The sequence below is a fragment of the Heliangelus exortis genome, chromosome 7 (genome assembly GCF_036169615.1).
Source record: "Heliangelus exortis chromosome 7, bHelExo1.hap1, whole genome shotgun sequence".
In the NCBI taxonomy this organism is placed as follows: domain Eukaryota; kingdom Metazoa; phylum Chordata; class Aves; order Apodiformes; family Trochilidae; genus Heliangelus; species Heliangelus exortis.
The window spans coordinates 9,697,406-9,709,876 of record NC_092428.1 but is presented as its reverse complement, the minus strand read 5'-3'; the positions used below and the strand labels follow the sequence as shown (position 1 = coordinate 9,709,876).

The 12,471-nt window shown below is 39.1% G+C and overlaps 1 protein-coding gene across 1 annotated transcript in view; it reads left to right on the top strand.

Moving 5' to 3' along the window:
* Window positions 1-321: 321 nt before the first annotated feature.
* The window catches only part of TNKS2 (tankyrase 2), a 28,700-nt gene continuing 16,550 nt past the window's right edge, over window positions 322-12,471 (top strand). Inside the window, exons 1-7 of the mRNA XM_071748724.1 lie at window positions 322-706; window positions 6,604-6,828; window positions 7,764-7,859; window positions 8,161-8,197; window positions 8,533-8,608; window positions 9,718-9,812; window positions 11,006-11,072. Coding sequence (XP_071604825.1) covers window positions 505-706; window positions 6,604-6,828; window positions 7,764-7,859; window positions 8,161-8,197; window positions 8,533-8,608; window positions 9,718-9,812; window positions 11,006-11,072 — 798 coding nt within the window. The 5' untranslated portion in view covers window positions 322-504. The remainder of the gene's footprint in view (window positions 707-6,603; window positions 6,829-7,763; window positions 7,860-8,160; window positions 8,198-8,532; window positions 8,609-9,717; window positions 9,813-11,005; window positions 11,073-12,471) is intronic.

Genomic DNA, 12,471 nt, shown 5'->3' with positions numbered 1-12,471 from the left:
TTCGTGAAGTTGAAACGGCCGGAAGACCCTAAGACCCCTCGGTTGAAGCCCCCCCCCCGGCTCTAGGCCCCATGATGATCGTACGCCCGGCAGCGACTCCCGCCCCGCAGCGGAACCAACACCCGCTGAGCTCAGGGCTGAACGGTACCGAGCGGCCCACGCCATCCCCGGCACCCGGCGACGCTCAGAGGCGCTCGGAGGCTGCGCTGGAGCCACACTGCCGCCAGCCCTCATGACAACCGCCCGCGGCCCTGGAAGCAGCGCCCCGGAGCCTCTCTGCGCAGGCTCCCTGACACCCCCCGCGCCTGCGCATCGGGCCGGGAGGCGCCCCTGGCTGCCGGGAGGCTGTGGAGCTGCTGCGACGGCTCCGCCCGGATCCCTCCGCCGCGATGCGCTGGGAGCATCGCTCCGCCCAGCGGCGCGTGTCGAGGGCCGCTGCCGGGCCGGGCCGCGGACTGTGAGCGGGGCGGCGGGGGCTGCTCGGCCGCCTCGGGCGGCCCCGGCATGGCGGGGCGGCGGTGCGCGGGCGGCGCGGCTGCCTTAGCGGAGGGGCCGGGTTGCGGCGCGGCGGCGGAGCCAGCCCGGGAGCTCTTCGAGGCCTGCAGGAACGGGGACGTGGAGCGTGTCAAGCGGCTGGTGCGGCCCGAGAACGTGAACAGCAGGGACACGGCCGGCAGGAAGTCGAGTCCGCTGCACTTCGCCGCAGGTACCGGCCCGAGGCCGTCGTCACGGCTTCTGTGGGGAAGGGGGATTCCGCAGAGCAGCTCCGCCGGGCGCTGGGCCTCGCCGCCGGGCTGCGCACCTTCCGCCTCCTCTCGGCGAGGGGCCTGGTCAGGACCGGGCCTGGGCGGGCCGCGGAGCAGTACCGGGTGCGCTGAGCCTCGCATCCCTCGCGGCGGGGGGAAGCGCGGGACGGCGGGGGCTCTGGGCGCTCTCCGGTGCCGTATGCGGCAGGCGGCAGTCCCAAGGCTGCAGCCGTGTCCGGGTGCAGGCGCTTCGCGTGGCTGCTCAGCTGTCACCGTGCGGTGGTGTGGCTGCGGAGTGATGCAGATGGCGTCTTGTTTCTTTTTTTTAAAAAATTAAACACCTCTCAGCTGGCGTGGGGGGCAACAGGTTTAGACTGTGCGTGTTGAGGCATGTGAGCTCTGACGGGTGACGTGTCCTAGGTACTGTTTCCATTAATTTTAGCAAACTTTCTCACTTTTAAAAATTAAGCTATTAAGGGTGCCTGTCAGACAGTACTGTTTTCTATAGCTTTTGTATTCTTATCCTTAGCAAATTGAGTTTGTTAATTCGGTCTTAGATAGGCAAACAGCTGACATTACAGAGAATTTGCTTGCACTGGAAACAGGCTGGAAGATTGTATTGTACCTTTTCAGCCAAGGACCTGACTGTTGTTTTCATGTTTGTTTTGATTTGATTACAGGGTTAGTTGTGGGACTCTTACGGCTGGCAGGCTGCGGAAGACAGCAGCTTCTTTTCAGCTAAGCAATATGTATATTAATAAAGGTGTTTGTTTGTTGACTGAATTGTTTTGGAAAATTTTTCTACTCAAGGTGTCCTTTTCTCTCATTCAGTAGACTTAACAGTTCTAAGTTCTGGAAGGCCTCTTTTTAGAACAGCTACATTGCACAGGTTTAAGAAACTTGATCAACAAGAGAGCCCAGGAATCAAAATATCTTGTGAGATGAAAACAATTTTGCAGTCATCTTTTTATATGCAGCAGTCCTGTCTGTTCTCTGGTAAACAGTCAACTTCTGAACGTATTAGTGTATTTTGCAGCATCTTGAAGAAGTGAGGGGGTTTCTACTTTGTGTGTGAGTTTGTGTGCCTAAGGGATTCCTCGTGCAGTATAGTGAACTAGCTTATCTCTGGACTGGAGTGATCTCTCTTGGCTTTAAAGAACAGAACTCCTGTTCTGTAGAGAGCTTTTTCTTAAAAAAATGTGCATAACAATAAGTTCATGTAGTTCCAGTGTTAAACAGGTTAGTGTGTAACTGAGAGAGGCCATTGCCATGCTTATATCTTTCAGACTTACAGAGAAATTAATTACTCCTCCTACAAGACTGTAGAAGATGCCAAAATTTTTTTATAATGTGATGTAAAAAATTCTTGATTTAATACTCTTCCTGTGCTTCAGGTTGAACTCTGTTGTTGTTGTTGTTGTTAGCCTACCAGCAATAGAGTCATTGTGGAAAATGGACACAAGTGACTCCTCAGTTTTTGGATTATAGTTTTTGTTTTGTTTTGCTCATCCCCATTGTCCACAGTTGGAGTAACACTAGCTGCTTTTGTCTTCTGTCTCTAAAGGAATTACATTGCAGGAAGTAAAGGCAAAAGTCTGCTCTATTCTTGCTTTGTTTATCCTAGGTATGTGTTCTTAGAAAATGCATTACAAAACTTCTCTGGCTAGTTTCATTCAGTTTCAAGACTTGTTTTATAGAAGAGGTGGAGCTTAAATATGAAGATAGGTTTTCTACTGCCCTTTCTAAATGGCATTCTGGGATCTGAATTTGGATTCTATTTTTTAAGTCTTTTTCCACGTCTTACCTAGCAATTTAAAGAAAGAAAACTAATTCCTCTTTCACAAGTTGTAATTTTGCAAAGGTGGATTTTAAAAGATAGTAAAAAAAAAAAAAAGACTTTATGTAATACATATTGAGATCTTGGTGAATATTGCTCTTTGGGTTTTCTAGTACATAGCTGTGTGTGTGGTACATGAGTTGTACTGAAGCCTAAGTGAAGAGCCACCCTTGGCAACATCAGTCTAAGCTGATGGTACTTCCTCAAGTCACTCAATTTCATCGCTGTGTTTGTCAGACTTGAAAGGGACTGGTCAGAAGCCAAACTGCCCTTCCTGCAAACTGAAGTTAGTCCCAGTTTGAAGCAGGGAAGAACTGGAGCTCAGTTGTTTCTCTTAGCTTTTCATCTAGTCAAGATTAGGTTGAATGTCAATTATGAGAAAACAGTGACTCTAAATAAATTTTTTAGTGACTATGTACAATTACAAGTTTCTGTTGAGATTAATATTCAGCATTTGTCAGCTATAAGTTTGTAACATTTAAAGGAGTGAGTGCAGTGAGCCACTCAGCTGTTATAGATTGTAGAAGTGTCAGCTAGAGGCCCTGGATGGCCACTTTACTATGCAATAGGAAATAAAGTGTTCATGTTTATGACACGGTGACCTTACAAGATGTGACACCTTTCTATTGGTCTTTTGATAGAAGCTCAAGAGCCAACACATGCATACTCTTAAAAATTACATCTATTTGTGTTTTAAAGTAAAATTTTTTTTCAGCAGTGGACAAACTGTGTAGAGGAACTGTTACAGTAGATGGTGGCTCCCTTCCCCATGTTAGTAAAGGCTGTCCCTTCTTTCCACTCTCAGTGAAAACAAGAGAGGAGGGAGAAACCATTGTAGTTTGGCCTCTGTTACATCCTGTAGAAAATAATTAGAAAATACTTCTTTTTCCATATATGGTGCCCTTCTGTAGAGATGTTTCCACAAGGAAGTGCAGAATTCCTGCTGTTCACTCAGTGCTGAAGCAGTTATAAAAATCAGCATTATGCAAATAAGCCTATCTCAAAATAATTATAGGTAGTTTAGGGGTGTTGCTGCACTTAGGGTATTTTCTGGATGGATGCAGGCTCTGCACTGAGTGAAGCTATGAATTGCTCATGGCCTGTATCCCATTGAACCAGTGTACTAAATAGAGGTCATGCAGGTGAATATTCTCCACCTATAGTGAAGTTTACTACAGCTGATTTTCAGTTACAGAATTTTTTCTGATTGCAATTTTGCATTCAGAAAAATGGCTGTACATCAGAGCTTTTGAGGAACAGGAATGCCTTCTATACAAGAAGTCAATGAGTGATGTTGATCTACCAGATGTGTAACTTTTGGACAGAGAATTTGATCAGGGGCTTTTCTAACATAACTAAGGCAGTTCTGGGAAACATTTTTTTGTTCTGAAAAAAAGAAGATGCTAAAGAGTCTGTCATTAAATAACAGTTTTGATGACACATTTGCAGGACTCTGGCATTTGGGAGAAGTCTCATCTAGGTAGATCTGTGAAGAGTTAGCAAGTCATGAGCATACATTCAAACAAAAAACTTTTTTAATTCAGGAGGGCATATTTAAGTAAAATAACAGTATAGTAGCTGATTATGAAAACTAAGTTTATTTAAGAATGAGAAATACGCTTCACATAGTTTGCTGTATAGTGCTCAGCTCCATTTCTCTTCTAGAACAGGCAAGACTGCCTATTAGTAGGTATAAGATGGGTAAATAATGTTGAGACACAGAAGTAAATTTGATATTCAGTATGTGGTTCTGTTGAAGTCAAGTTGCTAGCAAACTAAGATTTGTATTTTTAATAATGTACTTTGAAGAATTGAAGGACATCACCACCACAGTCTTGTGACTTACTTGAAAATACTGTGCAGTTCATTCTCAAATTTAAAAGTTTCACGTAAAATTATTTTTATAATAAGCAGGAATATGTGGGGAGTGTGGATCCTTACGAGATGTTTGAGGGAAGAAAGGAAAGAAAGCATTTAGCAAAGGCTTCTATGAATACCTTTCCACTCTCTTTGTCTTTTGCAAATAGAACTTGTATATCAGATTTCCTCTCAGCAAGTAGGCTATATAAATTGTTCAATGATGGTGATGCTTCGGTTTTGAGCTGTGAATAGCAAAGGTAAAAGTGTTTCTTGCTCCAGAGTTCCAATTGTTGTCAGTCTCCAGGATTTCAGTTGTTGCCAGTCTGAGAGAAGGATTTGCTAACTAGTTTGGTATAGTCGAGTACCTGCTGTGAAAAAGTTGAGTTGCACCTAAACTAAAACTAAAAAGTTAAAGTGTAACTGAAATGTTGACACCTCCAAACACAGTGTAGGTATCACAGAATAAAACAGCAGAATGTTATTATTGTTTGTGTGCAAACAAGTTGTATTCTCACCACCAAGGCCGAAGGTCTAGAGGCTTGAAGACCATAATCAAAGAGTTCCAGGAAGGGTGGTCTGAAGCCTAACAGTGTCTGCTGGTGCCAGGACCATCCTGGATCTGACCCTCAATCTGTCAGCCTGGGGATGTTGGGGGAACATGGGTGTAAACATAATTTCTGGGTTTTGGTTGCAGTGGCTTACAATGATGTTCTTTTGCTGCTTTGTAACAAAGTTTAAATTAGTGACAATCTGAGTACCAATGCTGTTGGTAACTGCCTGATGGCAAGTGTCTGGTGGTGCAGTCTGAGAGGAAAGCCTCAAGGCTTCAGCACCACGCAGTTCTTGGTCTCTCCAGGAAAGGTTTGCAGCACAGGTATTTAAAGCAAGGAAAGACAAATCCTGTACACACGGGTTATTTCTCAGAAGGTCCTTGTCACAAGTCTGATACATACCAAAATATGGTTCTCGTTTGCCCTAATAATCCCAGAGATCCAAAGAGACTTTCATGAAATTTGTGAGGGAATTCTGTAGGCAGTAGCCTTCAGAACACAACCAGATGGGCATAAAAGGTACAAGCAGAAGCCCTAAGTCATTCTGGCCTCTTGTTGAAGATATTAGAGAAAACATTGATACAGTTGGTAAGTTTGGTGTCCTGGTTTATTTGCTGTTACATAAATATGCAAGATACAGCAGTAGTTAAGCAATAGTAGCTATAGAACTGTCTTGGAAGAGCAATTACTTTATTTATGATATGCTTCTAGCCCCAAATGTGCAAGTGGGTTTTTTTTTGTTTGGTTGGTTCTTCTGACTTGAATGACAGGATAGCAAAAAAGGACCTCAGAATGTGTAAGAGGATTTTTTTACTTCAGCCGTATTCAGATATTTACAATCATTTTCATAACATTGATGCCTAATACCTCTAAGTTATGGTTGTATATACTCTCATAATAAATTTCTTCAATTTCTTCTTTTTATGTCCCTAATGGTTTTCTTATGCAATTCAAAGATGGAAATACATGCACATCCTTAGAAAGCAAATATTTATGCTTCTAGTTTTAACCTGAGAGCAGGGCTTCTTACTTTCTTTTTTTTCAAGAAACAAGCAACTTCTTTCTGTAAAATACCCTCCATGTTCTATGTATGTTTTTCCAAAAGCTTCGAGTATGAGTTATACATACAGTGGCTTATAGCCAGTCTCATCCTTATGGCTTCCAAAACTTCTCTATCTGTCCTTATGCAAACTGGCTGAGGTTTGGCAGAGTATCGTACAAAATATTGTTTGGCTTAACAACCATTTACAATCACTAAAAAAGACATTTTCTTGTCAATATTTTGTTCTTTTTGTACGCTTTCAAAAAGCTGTTGACTGATGGGAGCCCTAGATATTATATTGATATAATTATTATATTTTGATTATATTGATATAATCAAGATATTAATTGTTTCAGTAGTCTTGAATATTATTTTTCTACTGATGTGAATCTAATTTTTAGGAGTTCCAAAAATAGCTTCAATATGTAAATGCTCCTGTAGCAGAGAATGTCATCTATGATTATTTAGATTGGTAACTATTTAAGTTTGGTTTTTTATTCGGTATATGTGGGACCAAAGCATTATCTTACCTACCCCCAACACCTTTCCTCCCTTTATCTCTTCCAGGGTTTGGTCGGAAGGATGTAGTTGAATATTTACTTCAAAGTGGTGCCAATGTCCATGCACGAGATGATGGAGGCCTTATTCCTCTTCACAATGCTTGTTCTTTTGGCCACGCTGAAGTTGTCAATCTTCTCTTGAGACATGGTGCAGATCCTAATGCTCGAGATAATTGGAATTACACTCCCCTGCATGAAGCTGCCATTAAGGGCAAGACGGATGTTTGCATTGGTAATTTCCTTCCACTTTTCCTGAGACATTTTGAAAAATTAAGAACCTTTTAAAGACCATTTTTAGTCTGTGCAGCTATGTCTGGTGTAAAGGTTAAAACTATTTATAAACATAAATTCATATGCCAGTTTTAAAAGAAACACATTTTTAGATTTGTTTTTTTTTTTTATGATTATCCAAATATAAAAGCTCACATTGGCATAATGAGGCAAGAGCTTTAGAGTGACATGATGGAGCTAGATTCTCTTCTCCTTCAGCCTAGATGCTCAGGCTGACCCTGCTGCTCCTCATAGTGCAGTGGAAAGAACAAAACTGGTTTTAATAATGGATTCATTCTGTCTATGTGTGTAGCAACCATGTCTAATTAGTTATGCATAGGAGTTAAACTTAATTATATTGACTGCTTCTAACTCTTAAGAACTGTATAGACAAAAGGAATAGGTAGATGGTTAGATATGTGGTCAAGAAACTAATTTTTTGATTGAGTGGTTTGCTCCCATTTACTTTATTAAAGGAGCACATCTGGAGAGTTGTATATGTAACATTGCTTGTTGCAGGCATTATCAGTGCAAGATTCATGGCCTGTGTACTGTTTGGGGCATAGTCACTTGTGGCTTTGAGGCAGTATGGTCAGAACCTAATAGGAGGTAGCTGCTGATTTTGTGGTGTGTTAATCAGTCTTTCAACTTAGATTGTCTCTTGCCAGTCTGTTCCATTTCTGCTCCTCTTTCTTTCTGGTACAGTGTGTCCAAACATGTTTCAGTAGTTAAACTGTTCAACGGTGACAGTCTGGAATTTTGTCGTTAAAAATTTGAGAGGGAAAGTTAGGATCAGTAACTGGATGTTTCTTTTGTTGCTTGTGGCTTACAGTGATGATAATGTAAGCTTTACCTTGTTAGAGTTGTTTTCTCATGGAAAACTTTGGTGTTTTGTAGTACTCCTGCAGCATGGTGCAGAACCAACCATTCGGAACACAGATGGAAGAACAGCTTTGGATTTAGCAGACCCATCTGCAAAAGCAGTGCTGACTGGTAAGTGATGATCTTTAGATTATGTTATTACTAATAACAGTCAAATTAATGTAATGCAGTATTTTGGGTTTTCTTTTTCTGATATTCCTTTAACTTCTCTCTGTTTTATAATTCTAAATAAGAATTCCCTTACAGTCTTTGTCATCTCAGTCTTGGGATGTTTTCTTGATAAGTAGTTTATTGTGCTAGTTCAGTAATGGACTATCAATTTTTAGCACTTATGGTCTCTAAAATTTTGGAAGAGGAGGATAATACATAGACGTTTAATTAACAACTAAAGAAACTTCCTTTTGTCTTCCAGGTGAATACAAGAAAGATGAACTCTTAGAAAGTGCCAGGTATGCATGTTTGGAAAATACCTGAAATTCAGTTATATGTTTAGAATTGTTTGGGGTCTTGTGTGTAATTAATATAGATGTGTATATATTTATATGCTTCTGAAGCTGGTATTCTATCTAGTTGCTAAGCTTTGGTTGTTATCTGTGAATAAAGCTGCAAAAATAATTATACAAATGCATTTTTTTCTTTCCCTTTAATGCTGACAGAACAGCAGTGAAAGTATGACTTCAGAACAGATCTTCTGAACATTATAAGAAAAAAAACATGAAAACATAATCTACTAAAAAATGGAATAAAAAAAATTCTGCCCATTTCATATCTTTTTTTTTTTCAGAAGTGGAAATGAAGAAAAGATGATGTCTCTTCTTACACCATTAAATGTTAATTGTCATGCAAGTGATGGCAGAAAGGTATTTTTGTTTAAAACCTGAATTAAAGTTAGTTCACTCTTACATGTTTCACAGTTGTTGTTTGACCAGATTTTCAGAATGTTAAACATAGTATCTATTTTCTTTAGTATGTGTGGGGAAATAAGATTGTACCCCTCTAGCAGCTGATTTTTGTGTTTTTTTTTTTAACCTTAAAAGGACTATATAGTTATTTCCACCTGGGAGTGATAAACAAACACCTTTTCAATTGAAACTTTTGTTTGACCTTTATATCTGCAGTGAAAAGTTTACCCAAAGGTTCAGATCATTAAATATCAAATTTTGGCATCCTCGTTGTTCTCATGAAGTATGTGTACTCTTAAGTTCACTTCACTCATTCACTTAGGTTTTGTTCAAATAAACCTTCCTGTCTTAAGTCTTCATGGTAAGATGGTGGGATGTCCAGAATACCTGTGCATCTCTATTTTCTCATCTGCTAGTTATGAGACTCATCCTTCAGAAGCTGTACAAATGCATTTGAGCTATTTGGTTTGTAAATGAAGAGGATAAGATTTCTCTTTGCTAATATGTACCTCTGGCCTTGGTACTGCTGATGGTTGTGCTTGAGTGGGTTTGCTAAAAAAAGACCCTTGAGCAATTGCTCACTGCTTTGTGAATGGTGCGAATTTAGAAGAGCAAATTAAGTATCTACACCCAACTGCTCTCACAGATGTGAATAATTTCTAAATTCAATATATAGATTTGCAGGCAGACCTCTATAATTTAGAATTTAGGATTTTTTTTGATGGCTGTCTTATTTCCTCTTTCACATGGGGTATGGCTTGTTCCTGCAAAGTATTTATAGTTACAGTAGGTTAAAAGGCAGGACTCAAAAATCCATAAGAGGGCCTTCATTGCCAGAAGTGATGGAGTAAATTCAGGATTTGTGTTTATTATGAAGTCAAAAGTAGTCAGTAAACAATGAATATAATTACTAAATGTCTTATTCAAGCACTTTTTTTCTTTTAAGTTTGCAACTATTTTAAGAATTTCAGTATTTAATACTGTTAAAAAATTTTTTTGAAAAAAAGAAATACAAAATTAACTCTTGGTTTTGTGTTACTGATTACTTCCCTGTTCTGTTGTTTCAGTCTACTCCTTTACATTTAGCAGCTGGCTATAACCGTGTAAAAATAGTCCAGCTTTTACTGCAACATGGGGCTGATGTACATGCTAAGGATAAAGGGTAGGTTCATTTTTCCTTTTTTCAGAATTTGTTAAAAATTTAGGTGAAGTAATTGATAGTAATACTATTTTTAAATAATTTCTATCTTGAGACTGTTACTTCATCTTTAACCTTTCTGTTATGACAAAACCAGAAAGTAAGACTTAAGACTTAAGGCAGGCTTAAGACTTGTGAATCAGGAGAGTCTAAATTGAGCTGACCGTAGAACATGCTGCCTTTCAGGTATCATTAGCCAAATTACTATCTCTTGTGTAATAAAATACATTCATAACCACTGTGAAGTCATCAATTATTTTGTTGACTGAATCAGTCTTTATTTTCTTTCTGCCTTTAAGTTTCTGTACTTCGTTTTGCAAAGAATGTGATAAAAGTTGAAGATCTCTTTTCCAGAGATTTTATTTGGACTGCTTTTTCCATAATCTGCTTTTTATGCCAAGAAATATATTGAAATATAGACATGCTAAATTTATTTAGTTACATGAAACCTTATTTTTAAAACCATGTATTTATGTACATTTAAGTTTATGGAAAGCAAACTCTTATTCCTCCTTTTTCCTAGAATCACTTCACAGCTACATAAATAACTACCTAATCAGGCAGCTTCAACTGTCCACTTGAGGCTGGAATTTACTCTAGTCATGTCTCCCTTACTAGCCCAAAGTGAAATAATTAATTTTGGGTAATTTCTCATTTGCTCCTAAGAGAACTTGGTTTGGCAGAGTTTGAAGCTGGGCTTGAAACCTCTGTAGCTTCACTGTTACTGTAGAATATTGTACAGTTACTTAAACATTAGCCAGTCTTTTTTTAGTTTCCAAGGGCAAAGATTATTTTATAGCAGTGTTCCTGTGAAAAAAAGAAGTAATTACTGTCACTCTGCAAAATCCTCTGTAGACAGTTCTTTCTGCTTAGGGTTCTGAGTCTGAGCAGAACCATTTCATTTGCAGTAAGATGGTGCAATTAATTTCTTATCTTCTGATTATTTTAAATGTTTATTATTCTTGAAAAATGCTGACAGGATAGTCTGGGTTCTTCTGTAGCTTTTTATTTCCCCTCAACGTCATTTAAACATCTCTGATACTTTTTTTTTCAAATGTTCAAGGTGCACTGTAGTACAATTTGCAATGCTCTGGATGCATTTGGAATTGAAATGTGTGGACTAAAATAATTATCCTCCCCCTTTTTCTCCTATGTAGAGATTTGGTGCCACTTCACAATGCCTGTTCCTATGGTCATTATGAAGTAACAGAGCTTCTAGTAAAGGTTGGTCTTTAAAGACACTAGATTGGATAATACTAAATAACACAATTTTTTTAATAGATTTTTAAAAATTTATGTTAGATTGCTTTTGCTCTCTGTGTTAGTTATTTATTAAGCTGGAGCTACAGAATCTTCTGCTTGTGAGAAAGCTTTTCCCTAGTAGGTGTGCCTTTTGTTTTTAACGCACTCTGTTCCAAAGCTGAATGTTTTTGTACTCAGTCACCAAAAAAACAGTCACAGTAAAAACCAAAGGGCTAAGCAATACTGAGAATTGGACAATAGCAAAATATTTCAGAAGATTATTAACAGATTTTTTTAAAACTAATGCAGGTAAATATCACTAATATCTTAACACAAGAGAGTAATCAGTCTGTTGAGGAAATGAACTTCACAGCATCAGTTCTGGCCCTGAATTGTAGCTTTCACTCCAAAGAAAGAAAAATGTGTCAATATTCCTAACGTAAGTGAACTCTCAGAACTGAAGTGTCTTATCTGGCTTATAGTATTCTCGAAGATAAAGTTTTATTAAATTAGTGGGTCAAAGATGTGGTCTGCAAAAATCTGTGAGTGTGGTCCACCAAGGGATACTTGCATTGTGCCCATTTGCAACTGCTATAGCAAATCATGATCTTCATAACAGCTGGGCGTATTATATTAGGTAACTCTAGATGTTTGGCTGCTCAGAGAATAGCTGTTCTCTATGTTTCAGTCCTCTCTCATTCAATGTGTTTTTCTATTTTTTTAGCAAAAAATTAACAGAAATAATATATACTGTAGTAAGTTTAAGTAGTCAAGATTTAATTTTATTTTTTTTTACTTCAGAGACCAAGTCTAAAGTGAATCTTCACAGTTGTGCTACAAGACAAAAACAACGCTGTGGCCTAGGTGTTGCAGCATGTCTTTACTATTAAGCTAGAGCTCTGTTTCCTGTTGAATTTCTACTCCAGTGAACCTCGGATTATTTTTTTTACAAAGCACTACAACATCAACAGGAGCAATGGGAAAAGAGCACATTCTATCAGACTTGCTTTCAGACAGAACTTGAGATGCATACAGAATGTTACTGGAGGAGAATTACACAGATATTAAATATTACTTGCAGAACCTTGTATGAGATGTTATGATTTGAAGTCAATTTTAAGTGCCTATTTCATAATAGATATCTTGGCACTCATATCTTGGGGTGTATTAACAGAACATATCTTTATCATAGTGCTTGTTCAAAAGTAATTTGGAGTATATGAGCTAGGTTCTTCCTGCAATTTGACCTGCAGCAGAGATAATCTTTTAGAGATGTGGGAGAAAGCCTGAGGAAACTACCCTCCCTTCAGCTTCTTTTAATGTACTTGAGACACTAGAGGACTAAACTGCAGTGTGCTGACATACTGTGTTGTGTTGAAAA